The 25993-nt window shown below is 46.4% G+C and overlaps 1 protein-coding gene across 1 annotated transcript in view; it reads left to right on the forward strand.

Moving 5' to 3' along the window:
• The window catches only part of CFAP61 (cilia and flagella associated protein 61), a 250693-nt gene that overhangs the window by 155834 nt on the left and 68866 nt on the right, over positions 1-25993 (forward strand). The window contains exons 19-21 of the mRNA XM_082645893.1: positions 9556-9654; positions 15208-15376; positions 24714-24888. Of these exons, the coding sequence (XP_082502019.1) occupies positions 9556-9654; positions 15208-15376; positions 24714-24888 (443 nt within the window). The remainder of the gene's footprint in view (positions 1-9555; positions 9655-15207; positions 15377-24713; positions 24889-25993) is intronic.

Genomic DNA, 25993 nt, shown 5'->3' on the forward strand with positions numbered 1-25993 from the left:
TATGTTGGCATTACAGTGGGGCCTGTTGGGGCTGATACAGAGGCCCTTCTGATGGCCTGGTAGGGGGGAAATAGAGGGGTGGGGCAGTATGTCAGGTTCAAAGGCTCAGCCTCCCCAGGCAGAAGGACCTGACATCCTGCCTCCAGAAAATACTGACCTGGAGCTGTCCCTGGTTCCTAATCACCATCCCATTTCCTAACCTGATTCCAGTATTTAAATGTACAGGCATACCTGGTTTTATTGTGTTTCACAGATACTGCGTTTTTTACAAATTGTCTTCACGATTGCACAGAACACAAACCGCGTACGCGGACCAGTAACAGACTCGCCTGTCAGCCTCTGTCCTCTACTACCAGGTCATTTTCTTTCTTTTTTTTTTTTTTTTGTGCGGTACACGGGCCTCTCACTGCTGTGGCCTCTCCCGTTGCGGAGCACAGGCTCCGGATGCGCAGGCTCAGCGGCCATGGCTCACGGGCCCAGCCGCTCTGCGGCATGTGGGATCTTCCCGGACCGGGGCACCAACCCGTGTCCCCTGCATCGGCAGGCAGACTCTCAACCACTGCGCCACCAGGGAAGCCCTATCTGGTCATTTTGAAATGACAACATTGGCTCCGTCTTGGTTTGAGGTCCTGCAAAAGCTGAAAACAAAGAATTTGGTGCAAGTAGTTTATTTGGGGGTGATCCCTGGGAGCTACCCGAGTGAGCAGGTGAGTTGGGACCGGCAGGAATGCCAGCAAAGCCCCCAAATCATGTGCCTTTGGGTCACCATGGGCAACGAGGCTCGGTCCCGCTGGGACCCCCTCCGAGGACACAGCTGGGAACAGTCCCTCCGCGCCCGAGGATGTGGGGTATTTACCCAACAGTTCCTGTCCATCTGGTCACCCTGGGCTGTGATTCCAGCCTGTCCCTCAAGCTGCCACAGTCAGGGGGAGACCCCGGGCAGAGGAGGCAGGAAACCATTGGGACGGGAGGACCCTTTGCAGGAGATGCGGTGGGCCTGCTGCCGGCCCGGTTTCTTTCATTTGTTCTCCTTTTGTGACGTTCATACAGTTGCCCTTTAACGAAGGCGTGGGTTGAGACAAAGGCAGAGGGAAGCGAGGCCAGACGAGAAAACGGTGTCGGGAGCATCTCCGGATCTCCCTCCACCTCTCTTCCCGGGCGTCCTGGCAGCTCTAGAGAGAACCCAGGTGCTGTGCTCCACCAGCAACCTCTGCTGGAACAAGGAGGGAGAGTGGGCCTGTCTTGGCAAATACTTGATTTCTCCTTCGGGATGGAGATGAAATTAGATCAGCAGTTTTCACCTTAAGCGCCGCCTGGGAACCTGTTGCAGGTGCCGATACAGGCCCCCCTGTAAGGACTGAATCGGAAACCCAGGGCCGGAGGCTGGGACCCGTGTTTTCACACCAGTTTTGGGAGCACGAGAACCACTGAGTTGGGGTAGAGTCAGCTCTCTGCCACTACTGCTGGGGCCCAGGTGGACCATCTGAACTCTCTGAACCTCCGTCGTTTCCACACCTGTGCAACAGGGAAAGCACCCAGCATCTCTCCTCCTCCACTGGCAAGAAGGCAAAGCACCTAGAAAGACCTAGCACTCAATTCTTGCTAGACTGACACCTCCCCGCTAATGCCATTTGCATGTCCAGATCCCGGTGGGAGCTGAGCGTTGTGAGGGGATTGCCTGGAGAGTCATGATGTGGGAGGTGCCCTCTTCCCCAAGGCCTGGGGATGAACCAGAGGCGTTTCCTGAGGTGTCCGCGCCTGCTTCCCCTCACTGAGGGAGTCGGGGTGTTAAACCCCTCACCCGCTGCCTTACAGCATCTGATGTTAGGTGGAAACATAGGCCAGGGCCCTTCTGTAGACGTGCCCGGAGCCGTGATCTTTGGGGAAAGGGAGCACCTGGAACCATTGTGTGAGACCCAGACCAGGCAAGGCCGCCTGCTGAGCAGAGACTTTATCTCTAAGTGTAGTTCTCTGAAGAGCGTTCCTTTCAAAGGAACACTCGCCACATGGTAAGGTGCTAGGGCTTGGAAAAAACTGCTTGCATTTCCCTTTTTTTTTTTTTTTTTTCCTTTGCGGTACACAGGCCTCTCACTGCTGTGGCCTCTCCCGCTGAGGAGCACAGGCTCCGGACGCGCAGGCTCAGCGGCCATGGCTCACGGGCCCAGCCGCTCCACGGCATGTGGGATCTTCCCGGACCGGGGCACGAACCTGCGTCCCCTGCATCAGCAGGTGGACTCTCAACCACTGCGCCACCAGGGAAGCCCTGCATTTCCCTTTTGATTTTAAGAATTGTGGTGAAGAAAAACGTTGTGGATCAACTTCCTAGACCTCGGGGTTAAGGTGGAGTAACTTTCCATATAAGCAACAGTTTGTGGAAATTCCAGACTCTACCTTCCGGTACATCAGAGCTACTTTTGGGGGTGCGGGTAAGGGTGGGGAGGTGGTAGTTATAAAAAGACAGCTTCCTGGGCCCCTGTTCCTGTGAATTCACCAGGTTGGAGTGGGCCCCAGGAATTTGTATTTTTAAGACTCTCCAGGTAATTCTGACATGCAGCCGGGTTTAGTAACCATTTATGTAGACATTTCCTCAAACTTGGCAGTCTTATCTATGAGGAAACCTATTTCCCCCTCTGATTGCTCATTGTAACTGAGCTGTTTTTTTGGGCTGTGTTTTCCAAACCATATTTTTAAATTCTCAACAAATCATAGAACTTCTAAGTCACATCATTACTTCAGGGCTTACCAGGCGTAATTATTAATGTATCATTAAACATTGCATAGCTGAAGTCATTACCCTAAGTCCATAGTATTTACATGCTGAATCAGACCTAGTAGAAATCATTTCACAAAGCCTCATGCTTCAACTATTCACCATTGAGAATGCAGGTCCAAGGAGATACACCTGTCAAGCATGAGGAAACCTGCCCTGATGGTGTCAATAAAGCCTTCCTAACTGCCAGCATTTGCCCAAAGCATAAAACCTTTCCTCATCCTTCGAGACCAGAAGTGATCTCACTTGCTTTTGAATTCCCATAATGCTTGGTTTTTCCAGTCCCATGGGACGACCGATTTTGTCTTGTACTTGGCCATCTCTTGTGTACGCAGGCTTTCTGGCTTGTCTTTCATAGCTTCCATCTTGGTATTTACATCTTACATTTATATGCTCAAAGGATAAATGTATGACATTTTTACTTCACGTATATAGAGATGAAAACATCATAAATCATTTCCCCTAAATCATAAAGCAAAACTCAATTTCATTTTGGTCTTTTTTGCCAGAACTCCCAAATTTTATTCTTATTTGTTCAGTGGACATTTCAAACATTACACTCATTTTCTCTTTTTCAGTAAAGATTTATGTTTTCCTTTCATGCAGAGATACATAAGCTTTTCATCTGAAATCCTGAATCCCCAAATCTCCCTCCTCCAAGCCCCTTTACCCCGGCCACCAGCCCCCTCCCCTGTCAGGTCCCTGGAGACTCCACAGAGCACGGAGGTCCTGCCAGGCAAGCGATTTTACTTACTGTTGGATCCAGTGCTGATCAGAGATCCTTGCCCCAGGACACAAGGCTGGACTCAGGCAGGCTGAAGAGACTTGCTCCTTGGCCCCTTCCTCTGGGCTCTATCCCGGTTCCTACAGGGGCTTCCACGAGCAGGGAAGCCGTGGAAGATGGCACCCGCCCCATGAACACTGACTGCATCCCTTCTATCGATAGAGAGCTCAGAATCCTTGACCACACGCCCCTACCCCTCTGGTCTCCCCCAGAGGTCCGGGTGTGCTGTTACTGACAGCTTTGTGGCCACGCGTGCAGCTGCTGTGTCATTTTTACTCACACAACAAAAATGAAGTCAGTAGCCAAGGACATTGTCCAAAAGTCTCTTTTGTGATCTAAGCGGAAAAAATATTTCTGAAATTAAACATTTTTCAAGGAAAAACTGTAGATTCTCTTACCTGGTTCTCATAATAAATACTTTGTTTTGATTTGTTTTCCTCTCCTACTGGAAGTTCATATAACTCCTAACTTTTAAATCCCATCATTTTATCATTAATTTTGTGGAATTATGTGGTATCATTAAGACCAAATTAAGTCGGAGTTCTTTGACAAGTCACATATGCAGTTAGGTTAAATATCTATCTTGAGCTGGCACTTACTGTCAGTTGGCAAATATTTTTGTCGTTGCTTGAGCAGTTCAGAAAGCAGAGATTTTAGTAAGTTAAATTGTAACATTTAGATTGATATGGGATAATTAGTTTCCCTCTATATTATTTGTTCAAATAAAAGCATTAATAAAACAGTTAATTAAATCCCTTGTTTTGGTTGTCCTTGTTATGTGCCCCCCACAAAAAAAGGAAATCGGCAAAAACATAAAAATAAAAAATAATAAGCATTCACCTGGCAGGTTGACAGGTTTCTGCCGCTCAGAAGGGTAAGCAACGTGAGAAGTGTTATGTTTCTTTTACCATGTTCACCATAAATTGGCAATGTGACCCTCTTTATTTGAAGGATAAGAATGCTCAGACCTAATTTTTTAGCTGTCCTCCCGAAGCATGGAATGAAACACAATAGCTTTTACTTATTTCCCTGGATACTCTAATCCCTCCCTGCTTTACAAGTATCTTTGAGCTGTTCCTCCCTCTGTATCCACAGCAACGTGAAATCCCGCCGGAATTATCTGCTGTGGAAATGCAGGTGCACTTGTTTAATGTTTCATTGGCCTGAGCGCTTCACTTGAACTTTTTTTGGTTCCACAGCGTGGTGACCTTTGATTTTGGAGTGGAAGGCTCACAATGATGCTAGATTTCGTTTCTATACGTTAAGCCTATACCACTAGACCTGAGATCGTGCTTTTCCCGAGGTGCTGCTCCTTCTGCCATCTCATCTAACACGTGTCCAAACCAGGATGCACCCCGTGACCCACTTCCATGTGCAGGAACTTTTTTTTTTAATTCATTAATTAATTTATTTTTGGCTGTGTTGGGTCTTCGTTGCTGCGCGCGGGCTTTCTCTAGTTGCAGCGAGCAGGGGCTACTCTTCGTTGCAGTGCGCAGGCTTCTCATTGCGGGGGCTTCTCGTTGTGGCACATGGGCTTCGTTGCTCCATGGCATGTGGGATCTTCCCAGACCAGGGCTCGAACCCGTGTCGCCTGCATTGGCAGGCAGATTCCTAACCACTGCACCACCAGGGAAGTCCCTGCAGGAACTTTTTGAATATTCATAGGTAATCAGAATAAAAGCCTTAACTGTTTTATATCCATATTTCATCCTCAGAAGAACTAAGATCTATTTGTACATTATAAATAGTATAATGACTTTGGACTGATACTCTTAGTTATAAATTTAAGAAATCAAATATTTGGATGTTTCTAAATCAGATGACAGAGATAACTATCACAGCAAAATATGAGGTTGAAGATAAAATGGAAATGCTGATGGTAATTTCATATAAAGTCATGAAAGAGACAGGGAACCTTCATGGAATAGCAAAAAGTTTGATGTTACAAAGAAGGGTGAAGAGGCTAGGTTAGGCCCCAACCATAAGGGCCTGAGATACCATGCTCATGAATTTGGACTTAGCACTTTGGTTATAAAAATAGGTAACATTCATTGAAATTGTTTTGTGCAGCAGGCAATAGTCTAAGCATTTTACAGATACTATTTCATCTCATCCTCACAGCACCCCTGGAGGAGCTAGGTTCTATTATTCCCATTTTACCGCCTAGCAACTGAGCCACAGAGAGGTTGAATAACTTGCTCAAAGTCAAAGGGCTAGAAAGTGCTCGGGCCAGGAGTCCAGTGAGGCAATCTGACCCCTGAGCCCATGGTCTTAGCTGCGCTGCTCTGCATCTACCAAAGCGGTGAGCAGACGTAGACGTGAGATGGGATTTAATCTAAAAAGAGTTTTCCAGTAGCAATGTGGAAGATGGGCAGGAGAGAGGCTTGTGCCGGGAGGACTAACCCTGAGACTGTTTTCTCTGGGCAAGAAGGTAAGCGAAGGCAGTGTGTCCTGGGAATGGCAGGTGTTGGGCATTCAAGAGATGTGGACGACGTAGACATGACTGGACATGGTGACCAATTGTGGGAAGGGAGAGAGAGGGTAGGAGTTTGAGGTTGGCTCCCAAATTCCTAACTTGAGAGGCAGTCTGTTGACCATGGCTTTGATGAAGTTAAAAGAGGAGTGGGATGGGGCCACATGGACCTTTGTTTGGACACATATTGAATTTGGGATGCCTGTGGAGGGGCCACATTAGGACTGATGGGCGTCTGGAAATTAGGTTTCTAGCTCAGAAGAAAACTATAATGTAAAGATGTAAGATGAAGTTGTGGTGTCAATCACATCACCCAGGGAGCTGGGCATGGAGGCTGGGAAGTTTGGCAAAGGATAGATGGGGCACGGAGGAGGAGCTGGCGAGGAAAGCAGTCTTCAAAGAGAGCCTTAAGACAGTGCTGTCTCAGACCGCGTGTTCTATGGAGGTAGCTCCTGGGTGGGGCCTCCTGCATGGTCCCAGCTGTCCACATGTCCTCCAGCACTTCTTCCTCAGGATTCCCACCAGCAGTGGCACCCCACCCACCATGGCTAGTCCCTGGATGAGCCCCAGGACCCTGCCCACACCTCTGCCTTCACTCAGTCAAACCCTGTGGAGTCGGCTGTCTACTTCCTGCTCAGACCCTGACTGATGCAAGCATCTTCCCTCATCACCCCCCCACCTTTCCTTTAGGAGTCAATGCATAGAGATTTCTAGTTGCTTTCCAGTGTTTATTCTGTACTTTGTCCTTGACAACAGAACCCTGAGCAGTGTGGTTCTTGGAAAACCCATTGTGTTTCTCTTTGAAAAGCCACATTTCTCAGCCTCCCTTGCTGCTATATATGGCCATGTCACTAAGTTCTCCCACGTCAGCAGAAATGTCCTGTGAGACTTTCAGGGAAGCTCTTTAATGGGCAGCCCTTTCTACCCATTCCTCCTCCCTTCTGCCTGTAATGTGGATGTGGGGTGTGATGGCTGGAGCTCCAGGAGCCACCTTGGACCTGAGGTGACCTTGAGAATGGAAGGCACACATTGAGAAGTGGAGAAGCAGGGCCTGCTGACAGCGTGGCTCCACCTGTCAGCACTAGACAGGTCACTTCCAGGTTTCTTAAGTGCAGTTGTAAGAGAAACTTGCTGGGATAGGGAGAGGGAGAGACAGGAGAGGAACTTGAAGAGGAGACAGGGTTAATGGGACACCCCTCCCTTCTGAATGGGGGGAATGGAAGATGGCTCTTGTAGTTGTGTCTGGAGGTGGCAAGAAGGGAAATGGAGGGAGGGGTCTTGCCAAGGGACTAGTTTCTGTTTTCCTTGTGATGTGGGAGATGTTCCCACTTGAGAATGAGAAAGGGGGATAGTCGGGAGAACAAGAAAGGGTCAAGTAGGGACCTTGAAGATTGGATATAGAACCAGAACAGCCACAATGAAGAACGCAAAAAGAATTTGGCTAAGGCTAGAGAAGAAGAGTGGGAAGCTGGTTCCTTAATAGATAAAAAATAAGAAAATGCCCCTCCCCCAATCTTTTGGCGGAATCTTTAATTGTACAATAGCATAATTCAGGGTAATACAGTGTGGTAATTCGGCAATTTGCAAGTCATTTTACAAGTGATCCATGTTGTTAGATAGTTCAAACTGTTCAGTGCCAAAGAGATTGTTTCTTTAGTAAAAAATACCGCTGGATAATTACTAATCCACTTATTCACATAGAGATGTAAAAAAGGCCTGCATATAATTGTATTATTAGTACAACATAAACCACATTTTAGTCACATAGGCTCCAAAGCCCAAATAAATTTTGACCACGTGTGAGTATAAACACGTATCATTATTTGCATTTTCCGTTAAATGGTAATAAATCAAAGGCCTGCAATTGGTGTGTTTGCAGACTGCAGCCATAAGTAGTCGGGGTTAATTGTGACCTTTATGTTATTTGAACGTATTTAGAAGTTTTATTCTTATTATTAGGGGATAAAATGTGCTTGGTTTTCTTTGTATCAAATAAGAATATTCATTCTTAAATGACACACATCCTTAGAGACTTTAAAGCAAAACCTTTCCTAATATTTAGCTATTTTTAAATGTCAGGTGCAGTTGAGTTTATTCCATTGCCTGCCGTGCCATCACCAAAAGTCTCCTGCTTTTAATGGTACTTCACAGATTGTCCGCAAATTGATAGCATTTCCACGTTTGGAAATTTTCCAGTTTCCTCCTGGGAAAAGAGGGCAGGTGTTTTCCTCTAACTTGGAGAAGGTTTCTTTTTCTGCATTTGGTTGGTCTAAGGGGAGGGGTGAACCAAAAAGAGATTTTTAGGGAAAAAAAAAATGTTTTTCTCATCCTGCTGAAGCGCAGGAGATCAGCCCAGCCCTAAGACGTTGCTGACTGTAGCTGGAAGGCAGATCTGCAGCAGGAGGATCTTAAATATTTCAGGGAGACACGGAGGGAGCGCTGAGGAGCGTCCGCTTAGTGAGCTGGGCGCGCTGCTCACCGTACCTGGGGGACTGGTCCCTGGGCCGCCTGGGTGAGTGCAGAGGGCACTCCTTGGGGTCAGAAGATGTGGCTTTCATTTCCGGCCCTGCTGCTTCTGAGCTTCGTGACCGTGAACAAATTACCTACGGTTTCCAACCTGGATTTTCTTCTGTCTGAAATACAGAGAATACAAACCTGCACCGCCCCCCTGCCACCACCCCCGGCAGAAATTGTCCTGAGGATTAATCTCTATGATGACGCCCATAATCATGCCTCGGGCCCTGGAAAGCCTGATGCAAATAAATATAAGGCAGCTTTGCTCTTGAAAGGAATCTTCTAGAATTCTCTCCTCTGTGATGCTGTGCTCTCCTGATCTGAGTAGTGACATATATCTGAAAGTCATAAAGCTAATGTTGAGTATGGGAATTAGATGATCTTTGCATCCCTGTCCACAGTTTGGGGGTCTACAGGGCAGTGAAGACCAAGGTTAGATGAGAAGATGCTAAAGCCAGATGGCCTGGGTTCACACCCAGCCTCCAGATTTCCTGGCTGCACTGTCTTAGGCAAATCACTTTGCCTCTGTTCCGCATAATAAAATCGGGGTAATAATAGTACTGACCTCATCGTACTGCTTCCAGGACTCAATGAGGGCCTTGCAGAGCCCTTGAGTGTAAGCGCTCAGCAAGTTTCACCATGGTGGTTAGAATTCCAGGCCATCTCTCAGAAGGAGTCTGAAACTCAAACTTTGCGTTGACTTATACTAAATTTATCAGCTTCTTCCCAGTTTGGGGTTTTATTTTGTTTTACTCTGAGAAGCAAATTTTAAAAAGTTAAATGGCACCTGCCTTCACAAGGTCACAGCTTCTGGAAGTTTCTGCCATTAGCTGCTCTAGCACCCTCTCGCTTCTTTCATTTAAATGGTCAGTTCTCTTGGGAGGTTTGTGCAAAAAGAGTTACTGCGTTCAAAGAAAGACTCAACAATTGGAAGACACATGAAATAAGGTTAAATTGAATTGTAATAAACTTTCACTGAATTGTGCTTTACCTCTTTTTTTTCTTTCTCCTTAGCTCTCACCTGAAGTTCAGTAATCTCACCCTGATTTCAACCCACGGACTCCCAGGAAAAAACCTTCTGGGCACTGAACAAAGGAAGTTTTTAGCAAGCGAGTATGAATTCTATTTTCTTTTTTATAAATTTTATTTTATATTGGATTATAGTTGATTTACAATGTTGTGTTAGTTTCAGGTGTACAGCAAACTGACTCAGTTATACGTATACATATATCTCCTCTTTTTCAGATTCTTTTCCCATATAGGTTATTACAGAATATTGAGTAGAGTTCTCAATCCCATATAGTAGGTCCTTGTTGATTATCTATTTAATATATAGTAGTGTGTGTATGTTAATCCCAATCTCCTAATTTATCCCTCCCCTGCTTTTTCATTCTGAAACCTAAATGTCCTCATTTGTGTGCAGTCCTTTTTCTGCTAAATGGTAGAAAAAGGAAGTAGCAGCCTTTTCTCCTGAGTTCAGATGTTCCTTAAGAGATACAAATGCAAGTTAAGAGTAAATAGCAGGTCTGGGAGGATGCCGGCCCTGTTCCAAACAACTGGGACGGGTCTGTGACCCAGACACCACCTGCTTTTGGGTTCTGAGTGACACTCCAGGGAATGGGAGCTTGGTGACTGTATTTGCATCAGACAAGGCAACTTGCCGGAGGGAGCTAAAGTCTGGGCACCTCCGTGGGGTGAGGGTCTCAGGCCCACCTGGCCGTTTGTCATCAGGGCTGATGAGGCAGAGGCCTTCTGAGTCCTCTGAGTCTGTCATTGTTTCTGTCCCAGTAGAATCAGTCTTTGACAACGCTGCTTCTAGAAAATGCCACTTCATTATCACACAGCTTCCATTCATTTTAATTTCCTGTAGCAAAGCATGAGTACAAGAATGATTAGGCTCCCTGCCTCTAGAAACAATGTCCCAATTTTTCCAACAAGGAGGGAGGAAATTGTTCTCTCTCGGGGGGTTTTCATTTTAGATCCACAACGAAGGACCCTCTTTCCTCTGTGAAAAAGGCTGACTTTGCCTTCAAACTGTGAGAAAAACGGCAGTCTCCTTGCCAGCAGAGCTAAGCTCATTTTGACCTAATACTTTTATCAGACTCTAAACTTTGGGGTTTGGGGAAGGACATCATCAGGGTGCAGTCAAAAAGATGTGGGGATTTTTTTGTTTTATTTATTTATTTATTTTTGGCTGTGTTGGGTCTTCGTTTCTGTGCGAGGGCTTTCTCCAGTTGCACCGAGCGGGGGCCACCCTTCATCGTGGTGCGCGGGCCTCTCACTATCGCGGCCTCTCTTGTTGTGGAGCACAGGCTCCAGACGCGCAGGCTCAGTAGTTGTGGCTCACGGGCCTAGTTGCTCCGCGGCATGTGGGATCCTCCCAGACCAGGGCTCAAACCCGTGTCCCCTGCATTGGCAGGTGGATTCTCAACCACTGCGCCACCAGGGAAGCCTCAAGATGTGGGTTTTGAGCCAGGTCAGTGAATTCAGATCCTGCTCCCATGGCAAAGGGGATTTCATCTCTCTGAGCTTTGGGGGTTTTGACTGGAAATGTGTATGATAAGCCAGCCTTGCTGGAGTTTTTGGTTAAAATTAGCCTAACACCAAGTTCTGGCTGAGCATGGAGGATCAACCCACGTACACCCCCTTCCCTCACTTTCCCTTCTTTCCAAGTGACATAATTCCCAGGAAATGCTGGTGTTCCTGATAAATGTCTCATGAGGAATGTCATTCAGTCGGCCTGGCAAAGGTTCTGTCAGTCCAGGTCAGCTGTGTTCCAGGAGAGACAGGCTAGCAAGTGATGCTCTGCTGGCCTGATTCTGTGGGGACCTGCGTGTGGCTGGGTGCACGATCACCTGGGGTCTCTGCCTCTGTCCTTCCCCCTCCACACTCCCAACCCAGTAGCCAGAGCAAGGCTGCAGAAACGTGAATCAGATCCTGTCAACTCCCGAGTGGCCTGGAGCTGCTCTGTCCAGTGTGGCGGCGGTGAGCCACATGTGGCTGCTTAAATTTCAATTAATTACAGTTAGGGGATTAAAATTCAGCTCGTTGATTACATGAGCCACATTTGAAGTGGGCGGCTAGCCACGTGTGGCTCACAGCTGCCCTATCAGACAGCCCAGCTGCAGAAGGATTTTGTAGTCACAGAAATTTCCAGATGCTCCAATCTGTTCTTCTGGCTCCTCCGAACCCCTCTTTTACTGTTTTTGCCCTTGTTCTCTCTGCTGTCACCACACCAGCCTACTTGATGTCCCTCGAACACAACAGGCAAGTCCTCACCTTGGGGGTCTTTGCTTTTCTCTCTTCAAGTCTTTGCTGAAATGTCAGCTTTTCCATGAGACCTACTCTGACCATCTAGTTGTCTGCAGCGAACTCTCCAACACACTCTAATCCTCCTTCTCTGCTCTCTTTCTTGCTACTGAAATCCTTGTAAATATTATACAATTTGCCTTTTAAAATTGTTTATTCTGAATCCTTCAACTATGATGTAAACTCTACAAGGGCAGGAAGTTTTTGCCTTTTGTTCACGGATGGGTTCCCAGCATCTGGGATAGTGCTTGGCACTTAGCAGGTGCTCAGTAAATAATGTCAAATAGATGACAGTTACCTCCAAAAGTACCTGAAGAAGTCCTCTCCATCAGGGTGTAGACAGGGACTAAATAACACAGCCATATAAGATGTCTCTGGATGAGTACCTGCATGTTATCCTCTTAGAAACCACAAATTGAAACATCAACAGGATGTTGCCTTTCAAATGTTCCTCAGACCCCAATACAGGAAATTATGTCTGGTCATGGAGTTTAGAAAGAACAAGTGCATGGATATCCAAAAATTTAATGATTCGAATTCCTCACGCTAAATACAAATTCTGAACTTTTCCGTAACCAGTGTTTTGATTGATTATTGCTGTTACTAGGTTTTGAAAAGCCATGTTTTGTCTCCCCACCTCCCCTGCCCGAACCCGGCCCTGTCCAGCCTCTGGCGGACGTGCTAATGATGTGCCCGGGATGCAACAGAAAGGAGGGCGGAGGGAGGGGAGGAGGAACCGGCGACGGGAGAAATCCACTAATCGGACAATCAGATCTGAATAACTGAAGGTTAATTATGATGCTCCTTCTTCTGGGAGCGTCACGATAAACCCTTGCTGGAAACCTCTGAGTTTCTTTCCGGTCCTGCAGGGTTCTGATTCCATGAAGTGCAGGTCTTCACCACACTTACATTTATTCCTCTGGAGTTTGCTCTTAATTTTGTACCTGGAACTTTAGGCTAAGTCTTCCCATCACTAGATTTGGGGTCACTGCAACTTTGAGCAAGCTGGCCACTCTCCACATATGTCCTGTTCCAGCAATTCCCCCATCCTGCATTTCTACTTTTTTTCTCCTTATTACCTGTCTCCAGAATGTTCTGTGAAGACAAGCTTTCACATTATTTTTGCGTCAGAGTCAAGGTCACTAGAGAAACACAAAGTTTCACTGACCTACCTTCTTTGGTTCCTTCTCTCTCTTCCAGAGGACTCTAGTGGAGATATTTCTCTTGTCCTCAAGCCTGGAGATGGTCCCTGCCCTGTGGGAATCTTAATGCTCATTAACTCTGCTTAGGAAATAATTTTGGAGAAATATCACTTACAGCCTCCAATATCTAGTCTCACTGCCTCATGGGTAAATTAAAGAAGGTCCAGAATGGATTCTAATATCCGAAACAGATAGGCATCAGCTACACACAGTGTAAATCTCTCAGTTTCTAAGCTGAGAAATGTCATTCCATGTGGTCACAGGCTGTAAAAGCAAGCACCCCATATTTTTCAGTGCTTCCTAAGGTCCTTGCAACCCCAGCATTCCCGAGTGCCAGTTCCCACTGGACAGAGCTTCAGATTTTATCTCTGAAGTATGCATTCTGAAATTATCAACACCGCTGGCCTACAGTCATTAGAAATAACATTGTCTTAGCCTTCCCCAAATTTCTCCTGAGAACTTTCATCTTTGAGCAAATCCTCATATGACGAATCCCTGTGCATTAACTATATTTAATGTTTCCTCATCTTGGACAGCTGACAGTACTGCTCCTGTTAGGAATGGATCACATCCCAAGTAAGAAGAATCCCTCGTGGGTCTCTCACAGATGTATGAAATCAGTGAAGCCTCCTGTTTTCCTGTAAAGCTACCAAAATGGCTTTTTATAAGTGAATTTCATCTCACTATCTGTTATTTTCCTGTGGCAGACCAGCCCCCGATTTTCTTTTCTTATTAAGAAGAAATTTTCTTGTTTTTAAGTGTCATTGTGTGGAGAGATACAAAGCCCAGACTCCGTTCTCTTTCACAGGCCCTATAACAGGGTCTAATGTGCATCCATTACCAGGATTCTTTTTGTGTGGTGAGAGCAGACCCATGCGTGGATCAAAAAGAAAAAATGTTCTCCCATTACCACTTCAGAATCCTGTTTGCCTCCAAGGAGAGTAAACAGGATTGTGTATCATTAATATTATATGGAATAATACCCTTCACATATGCATCCCACTTGACAGACAGCATCTCTTACATTCTCATGTCCATCCCTTGCAATGCTCGAGGCATGTGAGGAGGGGTCGTTATCTCCTGCTGAGAGGTGAGGAAACTGAAGTTCTAAAAGGGGATGCAGAGTCCCCAGGGTCCATTTTCATTGGCGACACCACAGGGACACAGACCCTGGCACGGGGAAGCCTCGATTTAAATAGACTCTCACTGTTCTGCTGCCCTACACTCTGCATCTTCAGAACAGGGTTATTAAAACGTCATGTACATGAGGTCAAACCTTCCAGAAAATTCTGGAAACAACCCTCACAGAACTCTAAGTAAACCCAAAGCCACAGGAAACCCACTTTTCTCCCATTACAGTATTGTGTTCACCCTCGAATAGAACCCAGAGAACAAAACCCATCTACCCTGGGCCTGCTCTTATGGAAGCAGCGGTCCCCGTAAATCACCTTTACCCTGAGAAGTGACCCCCACCCCCCAGAGTCCCCAGGGATTGTACTGGATGCAAACATAATTCCCTAATGGACATTTTCTCTAAATAAAATGCGTTTTGTTGTTTTGGCATGAATCCATACACTAATTCTAAGAATGAATCATTTATTGAAAAGCCTTAGCAAATAGGCAGGGTTCTCGATATTCTGGACCTTGACCCCTGCCTGTGGGAATCCTCAGATGTCACTTTCTTCATCCTCATTCGCTCTGAGTCTGTGGTCAATATGACAGTTGTCAATATGACAGATCAACCGCTAAGGTAAATTTACACCTGCCATGAAATGGAAGCAAAAGTATATATGAATGATTACACACACACACACACACACACACACACACACACACACGTATATATGAATGATTACACACACACACACACACACACACACACACACACACACACACACACACACACACACACTCCCTCCCTCCCTGTTGTGGACTGGTCTACCCCAGGCAGAACACTTTAGCTTTAATGGGAAGATGTCAATTTGTGACTAAGTGTCTCATAAGGACAAATCTCCTGGCTAGCCTGGGTCCCGGTAAACTCCCAGCAAGAGCACAGGCTCGGCCCACCAGGGGACTTGAACCAGCTCAGCAGATGTCTAATGAATGCCCGCTGTCAGCTGCTCAAATGTCACTGATGGAGCCTCTCTCTCCGCAGCCACTGTTATACTGACAAAGATCACACGTTGATGTCGCTGTGCTCCTGGGTCAACGTGGTGGTTGGTAAAATGACTGCCATAGACCGAGCAGCTAAGCAAGTCATTGTTTCCAGAGAAGAAGTCGTGCTCTACGACCACCTTGTCCTCTGCACCGGGCAACAGTACCAGGTGAGCCCTCGGGGGATGGCAAGGGTCATGTGCTGACCAGGCCCATGTCTCAGGGTCAAGAGCGTGCCTCCCACCTGCACATGTGACCGGAACCGGTCCAAAACCCTCCTGGAAACCCATTCCAAGAAAAACATTCTGCTCAAGGATAAGAATCACAGCAAGTTGGAGAAGTGTCATCCTTGAAGCTGTAGTCCAAAAGTCTAACACGTACTGCTCACCAGAGCAGAATCCAGACGCAGCCCAGCGTGCATCTGTGGAAAATTAATTTATGCTTCAAGAGGCTAACATTTGGCGGTGGTGATGGGCTTGCGAGAAAGTATTTCAAACATGCGCACCTTCTGTCAGCCTTAGTTTATTTTGTCTCTTGGTTACAAAGCTAGGAAGTGTGGCTGGTTGCTTACCTGGTGACCGTGCTTTACAACTCGATTAAATTCTCGAGCCACATTCCAGGGAAGTGTTGCAGGATGTGACCTATTCAACGTCCAACAGAAGCGAATTTGAACGTTCTTGATTTGCAATGCTGGAGCATTTCATGCAGAAATGCCACAGAAATAGGGCATCTCTTTGATGAAAAGAGATTTAGATGATGGAGTCTTTTCATTACATTTTCTCTCAGGGACGGGATAGGCCTCCAAGTTGGGTTTGTAGGGAGTTATCCACTCTCCACCCCAGGCACTGGTCATGTTTTTCTGTTCCTGTCCTAGGCCACCTTGGGGATGTGCTCAGGCCTGCTTCCCACAGATGAGCCAGGGGAGGCCGGCCTGGTGGGGATAGACAGCCCAGCAACTGTGCGCATCACTGACTTCGAGCGCTGAGCCTGGGCTACCCATTGAGAGCACCTGGGGCACTTTTGAAATAAACCCAGGCCAGGGCCCCACCCCCAGAGGCTCTGTTTTAATTATTCTGGGGATGAGTGGGGTCCAGTCATCAGTATTTTTTTGAAGCTCCCAGGTGATTCTAAGCTAAGGCGGAGAAACACAGACTTGAACTTTCTCGACCTAGAACCTCGTCTGTACCTTAGAGCAGCACTTCTCAAACTGCCATGTGCACACACATCCCCTGTGCATCTCGTTAAAATGTAGATGCTGAGCAGGGGGTGGGGGTGGGGGGCTGTGGCTGAGATATCTCGGTTCTAACACGTTTCTGGGTAAGGCCAAGGCCGCTAGTGAGGGGACCACCTGAGGACCCAGCTTGGATCAGCGTCTGAGTGATTCCTTTTCTTTCTTCCCCTTCCTCCTCCCCTCCTTCCTCTTCTCCTTCTCCTTCGTCTTCTTTTAAAGCAATCCAATTCTCAAAGTGTAGGAAAGGATTTTTTTTTTCTGGATAAAGGGGAAAAATAAACTGGTTACTTAAGTACTCCTCTTTTTCAAACGTGAAACCAGAAGAAAATACCAAGCACCCCTTTGTCCCCCCTCACCTGCCCCTCCGAGTTCCAGCTGCTGCCTGCGACCGTGGACTTGGGAAAATGTGACAGGAAGGCCCGGCCAGCTGTCCAGAGACTCGGGCGTCTGCCCATGTGTGCCCAGCTGCCCCTGCGGCTTTAGTCTGTGGCACATTAAGCTCTTGCCCTTTTAACAATGGGAAACACGAAATGAAGTGATAAAGAGAGTTTCAATTTAATTTTTCCAGAAGGACATAAAGATTAAAAGTACGTAGACTGATATAAAAAAAAGGCAGCTGGATTCCCTAGGAGCTTCCAGCTCTTATTTCTTTCCCTATTTCCCTTCTCCTCCACTCTCACGGTTTCGCCCCAATTTTGTGATTTAAAAAAATACCAACAAGTTAAAATGATGAAAATAAGAAGACTACCTGTTATAAAATATAATTACAAATCTTAACCTCTAATCTGACCTGTAAATGGCATGTACCAGTCTAAAATACCGTGCAATATTTTTGACATCCAAATCCATAACACTTATTTTTTTAATCATAAAATCCATGCACAAGATACAGTGTGCTGCAGGGCTGCGTGTGAGGGGCCCTGGTCTCTACTTCCAAGCCTTCTCGCCAGGGTCAGCCATTCTGAGGCATTTCTGTTGTTCGTTCTTCATTGGTTACCCCCCAGAACTACAAACAATGTGTTTATAGAAGTTTTCGCCTTGATCGGTCAACTTCCGACATTACCTATGACCTTTCCGCTTTGGATGATGAAGGTTTTTCTAGCTCACGTCCAGTACCCTCTAAGCCCCTCCCCAACCCCACGGATGGATTTGATTATTTTTATTGGTGAGCACATGCCGGTTCTGAAAAGCTGTCTGCAAGACCTTATAACCAGGGTCCCCGAGCCCCCTCCCTGGCTCATGGAGCATCGAGCAGAGACGTAGAGATGCCCACTCCCACGCGCCCGGGTGTGGGTCATCTCAGAGAGAGGAGGGATAAAAATCTGTCAGCCTGAAGTCAGATGGGTTGGCGTGGGCCATGAGAAAACCGTGGCTGGGACTCCCACGGGGTGGCACTCGGGGAAAGCCAGCGGGGGGGGGGGGCGAGAGCGTGCAGCCGGGCGAGGGCAAATGGGGTGTGAGCTCTGGTGAGCTTGGTGTGGGTGAGCAACGGATGTGGTCTCCAAGGAGGCGACTTATGTCTCAGATGGGAGATAGAAGAACTTGGCATCGGGACAGTGCAGGCCCAGGCAAGAGCCTGCTGCAGAGGGTGGATAGAGCTGCATGCATCAAGGTGCCACCCCTTGTCGTTTGGCAGTGCCCAGCATGAAGAGACCTCCCTGTGTTGGGACGGATTAAAGGGGAAAATAACAGCATGAGGCCAAAGAAAAGAGGCCGTTTTAAATCAAGACTTCAGATTCCCTGAGGCTTCTCCCATCAGAGCCAACATCTCCTCCCCTTGAATCTGGGCAGGCTTGTGACAGCCTTGACCAGCAGAGTACAAAGGAAATGACATGGCGTGAATTTAAGTCCAAATCAAAGTCTAGGCAGCTTCTCTTTGTCTGTGAGAACAGTGGCTCCTGGAGCCCTGAGCTGCCACATAAGGATTCCAGATACCCTATGACCGCCATGCTGGAAATGCCATACATGGGTTCTCCAGTTGAGAGTTCCAGCCGAGCCCAGGCTCTTAGCCATCCCTGCCAAGGCCCCAGACATGTGAGTGAAGCCATCATGGACCCTCCAGACCAGACCATCCATACACTGAATGTCACCAAGTGCCCTCTATCGATAACACGTGGAATAAAAGGATTGCCCAGCCAAGCTCTACCCGAACTTCTGGCCACAAAATCATGAAAGGTGATAAAACAGTGGTGGTTTAAACCACTGAGTTTTGGTGTGAGTTTGTTGCAGAGCAATAAACAACTGGAACAAAAAAGATAACACAGACTAAGAGCAAAGAGAACAACATCTAGAAAAATCAGAGCAAGAACATACTTTTGAAAATATTCCAGAAGGCAGGAATGCAGGATCCATTCTCTCTCTCTCTGTCTCTCTCTGTCTCTCTCTCTCTCTCTGCCCCTCTTTCTCTGTCTCTGTCTCTGTCTCTCTCCCCAGGACACTGTATATCATCCTCATTACGGCCTCCATCACAGGAGCCAAAGACATTCGAAGAGCAGAGGCTGAGCTGAGAAGGCCACAGGGTGAGATAAAAAGGGAGATGGGGAGTAAGAAAGGATTGATGTTAAATCTCCATCAAGAGACAGACCTGCTTCTGTACAAGTTGGTGATGTCAGCTGAAGACCAATCACGAAACTCCCCTGGAGGGTGGAGGCAAAGGGCAAAGTGATACACTGGGTGCCAGAGACAAGAAGATACGCTAGAGGTGGCGGCCATGCCTGGACAGTGCTTCTCCCAAAGAAGAGGCCCAAATACATGGAATAGAGACAATAAAGATATGCTAGAAGAAAACTTTCCTTACCTGAAAACATCATCCAGTTGACCACATTCTTGGCAAAATCAAGGAAGAATTTTCTCAGCTAGTTACATTCTGATGAAATTTTGGTTCTATGAGAACGATAGGGAAAACAATGAACAAACTTCAAGAGAAAAATTGCAGATTACCTCCCCCCACCCTGCCTAAAAATGAACAAAAATAAGGCAGGGCAAATAAGGCAAAAAATTACCTCTCCAGCCTTCAGTGGTTTAAGAAAATGAAACTGGCTGCTCAGAATTTTGAAGAAAATGGGCAATTCAGTCATCACATGCTCGCCTAAGTGTGTCCTATTGGAGGATGGCAAAAAGTGTTCTTTATGGGCCAGGCCTGAGAAAGAAGATCTTCTGTGGTCTTTAATTCACACTCTGGATAATGGAGACAGAAAAGAACTGGACACAGTAGTATAAAAGGACACATGGCAACACCACAAACAATTAAAAAGGTAATCCAAATCATTTTTATAAATCTGAGAATAAATCCAAGATGGGCAATAATGAATCTTACTCTAAAGTAATCTAATCAAAGCCGAGTTCTTGAAAATAGGGAGAGAGGTGGCCAAGGAGGACTATGCAGTGTCCTAAATGGGGAAGCACAAAGGCAATGTTTCATTCTTGACTCTTAGAGGAAATTTAGAGGAAATAAGGTTAAAGAATGCTTTTGAGCAGCCTAAGTAAATTCACCTTTCAAAAACTGGAGAAGATAAAAAGGACGAAAACATCCTTCATGTAACCAGAGGCAGGAAAAGAAAGAAAATGCTTTCACTTGAAAGTACGAACCAGAATGGCATAAGGAAAAAAACCTAACAGTTGTAACAGCAAGTGTCATGGTTTTAAATTGCCCCCATTACAAGACCAAGGACCTGTTTTTACAGGGACGTTGAAATACAAGAGGAATACAAAACAAACCACACTCAGAGTTTAAGAGTGAAAAGATAGTTCCAGGGGCACCAGCAAAAGATGTCAAGCAAATTCAAACAGCTGTTACAAGCAGCAGCAATAGTCATATCCGGTGAAGCAGAATCAGCTGGAGAAAAAAGAGCACTGATCCTGACAAAGGGTGAAATTCGTGACGATGACGTGGAGGTCACGAGCCTGTAATGTGGCACAATGTGGTTGTGTCACAGAGTGTATCAGAGGACAGAAGTGCACCTGCATGCACTTCTGCATGACGTGCATTTCTTGGTGTCACACGTAAGGGAAGGAACCAGCTGAAGCACCTCCAGAGATAAGAGGTCACCCTGGATGTTTAGCCAGAGGGGCAAAGAGTCCGATGGCTGAGAGTGTTCGTGTAGAAATGAATTCGACTCAGACACTGTGGCCCGGGAAGCAGATAACGACAGACATCAGAAGCCATGGACTACAGCGCACATCCATCCTAAGAAACTACCTCCTAAGGGTCAGAGCCTCCACCAAGAGGGACTGTCTGACCCCCGGGTACAGCAGGCAACCGGCAGGAGAGGTCAGAGCACCTGACCTAGATCGAGCACTGGCCTTGCACCACACCAGTGCTCCCTGAGGTCACCCTTGTGATAACACCCTGAGCTCCCTGCCACTCCCACCCCCATTTCGCAGGTGAGGGAACCAAGCTGCAGTGGGGCTGAGGTCAAAGGTCAGACAAGACAACTTGTCCAAGGTCGCACGAGGGTGGCAGACTAGGGTCTAGGGTTTGAGTGCAGGTGGTCTGGCTCCAGTTCTTCGCCACTGCCTGTCTCTCTCCTCCCTCCCTCTCTCCCTGTCTCCTTCCCCATGCCTCCTCCTTCCCTCCTGCCCTCTCCCATCCATGTGCTGCAGAGGTTACACTGGATGGCTTTAAAAGTCTTCACAACTCACAAATTCTAGAACTTACCGTTTATAGCTAGAGTCAAATAAACAGTTCTTTTTTAAGTTTTTTTTTTTCTCTCTCTTTAAAAATATCTGGGGCTTCCCTGGTGGCACAGTGGTTGAGAATCTGCCTGCCAATGCAGGGGACAGAGGTTCGAGCCCTGGTCTGGGAGGACCCCATGTGCCGCAGAGCAACTGGGCCCGTGAGCCAGAACTACTGAGCCTGCGTGTCTGGATCCTGTGCTCCGCAACAAGAGAGGCCGCGATAGTGAGAGGCCTGTGCACCGCAATGAAGAGTGGCCCACGCTTGCCACAGCTAGAGAAAGCCCTCGCACAGAAACGAAGACCCAACACAGCAAAAATAAATTAATTAATTAATAAACTCCTACCCCCAACATCTTAAAAAATATATATATATATGGAGAAAAGCAACCTCAGTTCTGGTAAGGTGGCTTCCTGGTGTCCTCAAGAACCCAGGCCCTTCTGTCTTTTGTTCTTCCATGTTTGGAATGTGGCTTCCATCCTCAGCATCTTGTGGTGACTGCTGTGGTTCCAGCCATTTCATGTGCAAGAAGCAGGAAGGAGGAAAGACTAGAGTAAAATGACTTTTCGAGTTGCCCTCCCCCTGCCCCCGTAAGGACACCTGCTTATCTCTCTTGACCTCTCAGGTCATGAGTTGGAAGATGTTCCAAATGGGCATATGTCCCAGGAGTCTGTTACTAAGAAAGAAAGGGAGACAGGATATTGGTTAGGTCACCAGCATCCCCTGCTGCCATGAGGAGAACGGGGTGGCCGAGGGGCTCCCACCAGCAGGTGATGCTCCGTCCCAAATCATCTGGAATGGTTGAGAAGTGTCTGCTCCCCTCCAATCACAAGTCAGTGCCAGTTCAGTGGTGGTAGAGAACGCCCTGCTTTGGGGAGCCAGCGCTGATGGTGTGTCTTCAGTAAATGTGCCCACGCCTCCAATTGAACTCCCTCCTTTTGTTGATGACATAATATGATTTTTCCCCATAGATCCTTCTTGATGTACTGAATTTTGCTAAACTCTGTGTGGACAAATTAATTAGCTTTGGGATTTAAAATTCTAGCTCCAGTTTTACCTATTTTGTGAAATGCCACCGTGCGAACATGAAAATATATTATCCCTTTAATTTCTCTGATTCTTTATAGTTAAAAATGTGCAAAAACAACTCCACCCACTTAAGTGCATGGAAGAATTATATGGATTATCAGAATGCAGTTACATTTCCGGATTGTAGCAAACTAATTCTCGTTTTTGACCTTCTTTCTTCCCCCCCCTCTTTTCCTTGTTTTTTCATCTGAACACCCACTATTTGGAATGATACGTCATTGAAAGTTTTATAAATTGAATGGCTCTGAATTTGTTCTTCAGCCCTGCCTTTTCCTGCTAAGGATTTTTCCTGACTTGTTAAAGCATGATTTACTAAACTGGTATAATGTTACCCCAATTTCATTTTCTCTTATACTATAATGCTTGTTGTCGTTCTGGTAAAGTTTCAAAGCTCCAAAGCACAGTATTCAGTATTGTGCACTTTAAACCATTCACCAAAGCCCTCAGTGGACTGCTTTATGATAACCATGAATATACGAATGCCAAAATTTTAGTGTGATATTGCTCAATAAATTACATTGCTAATAAGAGCTTTCCTCCACAATTTTAGTTGTAGTAAATGACCACAGCTTATTGGGTTGTTCCTTTTTACTAAATATCATTTTACTGCAGGCTGTTCATGGAGAAAGGACATCCAGCTTTAAAAATAGATTCTGGGTTTTTGTTTTGTGTTTTAGTCCAGCCTGAAATTGAATTAAATACATCACAGCAATGTGCCAAGGCTTTACCACTTCTCTTGAGGAAGGATATACCCGAAAGTTTCCTAAATGTCATCTGGGGTTTAGTGAAGCCCCACGTGTCCCGGCACCAGCCGGCATTCACATCCCCCAGCACAGCAGGCATTGCCCGCGGTTGTCGGGGAGGAGGAGCCTCCCGAGAGCCCGTGTTAGTCTCCGCTGCCAGTGAATGTTTTGCCCTTCGTAGCTGTAGAAGGAGTCTGGCCTCACATCCTTAGGCCTCACGCCACAAATGTGCAGGACGGCTGGTGCGGGGCCTCTGACAGCAGCCGAACTGCCTGGGAGTCTTGCCCTAGGTTCCGGCCTCGTTATCTCCCATAATGTCCACCTGCCGCCAAATGAACCTCGGAGGGGCAGCACGGGGGCCCACTGGGCACACCCGCCCCACTGTGCCGTTTGACTTGGCTTCCACAATGGCGTCTGTTTGCTCGATTTTAATTGAACCAAAGTAATGAAAAATCAGGAGTCCACATAAAAAACCCAAGTATCTGGCATTTCTTGAGTGATCAGATCTGGCCACCCTGAACCCCTACTCTACCCTGACAATGACCGGATGGAGTTGAGTCACGGCTGAACGCTCTGGCCAGGGCCTGGGCGTCCAGCTTGTCACAGCATCCTGGACACCAAGGACAAGAGTTGGCCATTATCCGTTATTGGGTTTCCTACAGCAGAGGAAAGCGTCTGTCTTCACCCATGTCTATGTCAAAAGCGAGGGAACAGGAGCTGTACTGGGAGGGCTCAGTGTTGAGAGAGAGAGAGAGAGAGAGAGAGAGAGAGCGAGAGAGCACTTCTTTGACAAAGTGAAAGATAATCCTATAATTTTCACAAGTAAGTAGTAGCCCACTTCCCTCATTTTGTGGGTAGACCCTCTACGTGCTTGAATTTCAATCCCTTGATATAATTGCCTCAGTGCAGATTGTTTTTACCAAAACCAGTGACATCAAATCCAGTACTATGTGCTCTTCCATGGCCCCGCCCCCCTTGCAGGAACAAGAGGGTCCTGGGTTCCCTCCCCTTGACCCTGGCCAGGCCTCTGTGAAGACCTCTGTGACTGAACGTGGCAAGAGAGGCCCTGCTGGGCTCTCAGGACCAGGGAAGAGAAGAATGTGGAGCTCGCTGGACTGCTACCCTCTCCCAGGACATGAGCCCCGGAACTCAACCCCCCGGCCCACCAGCTGTGAGGAAGCTCAGGCCACAGGGAGAGGCCCCACGTGGAGTTCCGGCTGACAACCCCAGCTGGGATCACAGCCAGCACCAACTGCTAGACATAGAGTGATGACTTGTCATCTTTTTAAATACCCACCATGTTTTCTTGGGGAAAGAAAAAGGATTGAGAGAGTTTATCTCCAGGTGATTCCAGCCCCCGGCCATCAGGTCACCACCCCCAGCCTTCAGGTCTTCCCAGCTGAGGCCTCCAACATTGCTAAACAAACTGTCCCCCACCATTCCCTGGCTGCATGGCTGACCTACAGAATCTGTGAGCCTATTGAATGGGGGTTTTGCACTACCGAGCCTTGGAATAACTTGTTACGCAGCATCAGATGACCAGGGCAGCTCCTTCTGAGAATTAGCTCCAAGTGGTCATTTCACCTGTTTTTTGGTTTTTTTTAAAATTAAGACCTGATTATATCTTGAGACAGCAAAAGGCACACCTGTACTGGGTATTGCTTTGTTTATTTTAATAAATTAATCAATCAATCAATGAATTAACTCATTACTTGTGAGTGCTTCACCTGTTACCACTGAAATAAGCATCTCTCTGTAACGTATCTCAGGTCCCATGCCCTACAGGGGCCGACATTAGTCAACACCCGACAAACAGAGAAGTTCTGAACAGCAGTCTGCAGCAGTACACGGGCCCAGTTCCCTGCAATCATTTCACCCTCAACGACGAAGAAGATTGCTTGAAGGCCCTGACTTGGATCAGGAACAACTCCATTGCTGCAGAAGGTAAGGATGCTGGTAACTGTGCATCTTTTCAGAACAGCATTTTATCTTTATAATGAGTCTTATTCTTCGTCTAGTTCCAGTATATAATTAGTGCCTAATTAATTCCAACCAAATCATTCATCTGCCATGCTTTGTTTTCCAGATTAATTTACAACTTGTCATTTTTGGATACCCAGCATGTTTTCTAGGGGAAAGAAAAAGGCTTGAGATAGTTTAATTATCTATAATTATTTTATTACACAAAAATGAATATCCAAAGAGCAAAGCATGGCTAAAATCATTAACTAATTAAAGAATAATTTAATAAGCAAACATGTTTAGCAATTATATGGAAAATATGACTCCTTTTGTGAAGCTGAAAAGACCTCGGAAGAAAAAGAAAGGTCTGAGTTGGAAGGGCTCTTTTCTTTCACAACCCATTGTTCTCCTTCGTGGTTGCCTGCACAGTCCTTCCCACAAATGAACATATTCGAGTTGCCTGCCACTTCCTGAAGCCAAATGAGAGAGTAAAACATTTGTACAAATTGTTTTCTCAAGCATCTTCCTCTCTATTGCTTGGGTTAATGGAAATTGTTTGACCAGTAGAATAACTAGAGCAGGGCCTGGCTGCCTATTTGTCTTTAATTGAAACCTGGGGAGTCAAGTTTTAGAGATGACTTAGTGCAGCCCCTTCAGTTTACCGAAAGCACAGGGAGGATCAGGGACTTGGTTGGGTTATACAACCACCTGGGATGGGCTGGGCTTCTAACCCAGACCTTTGATTCAGTCCCGGGATGGAAAAATCAGTAAGTGACTGGAGTGTGGAGATCAGTATATAAAATTAAATATATGAGTTTATTGAATGTATTTGTTTAAATATAATTTCACTATGTTAATATAATTAATATATTAAAATTAAATATAGTTTCTTCCGATTTTTGGTGGAAGATTTAGGTGTTAGTTAACTTTTTGTCAAGTTTCTACATTTACTTCATTAAAAATCAAAAATAGGTATCAAAGGATATTCGATACATTGCTGAATTCAATTTGTTAGTACTTAGAGGCTATTTGCATCTAAACTCATGAGTAAGATTGGCCTGTTTTCTCTTTTATGCTTTACTTGGCA

Source organism: Mesoplodon mirus (assembly GCF_964341445.2).
Source record: "Mesoplodon mirus genome assembly, chromosome: 15".
Taxonomy (NCBI): domain Eukaryota; kingdom Metazoa; phylum Chordata; class Mammalia; order Artiodactyla; family Ziphiidae; genus Mesoplodon; species Mesoplodon mirus.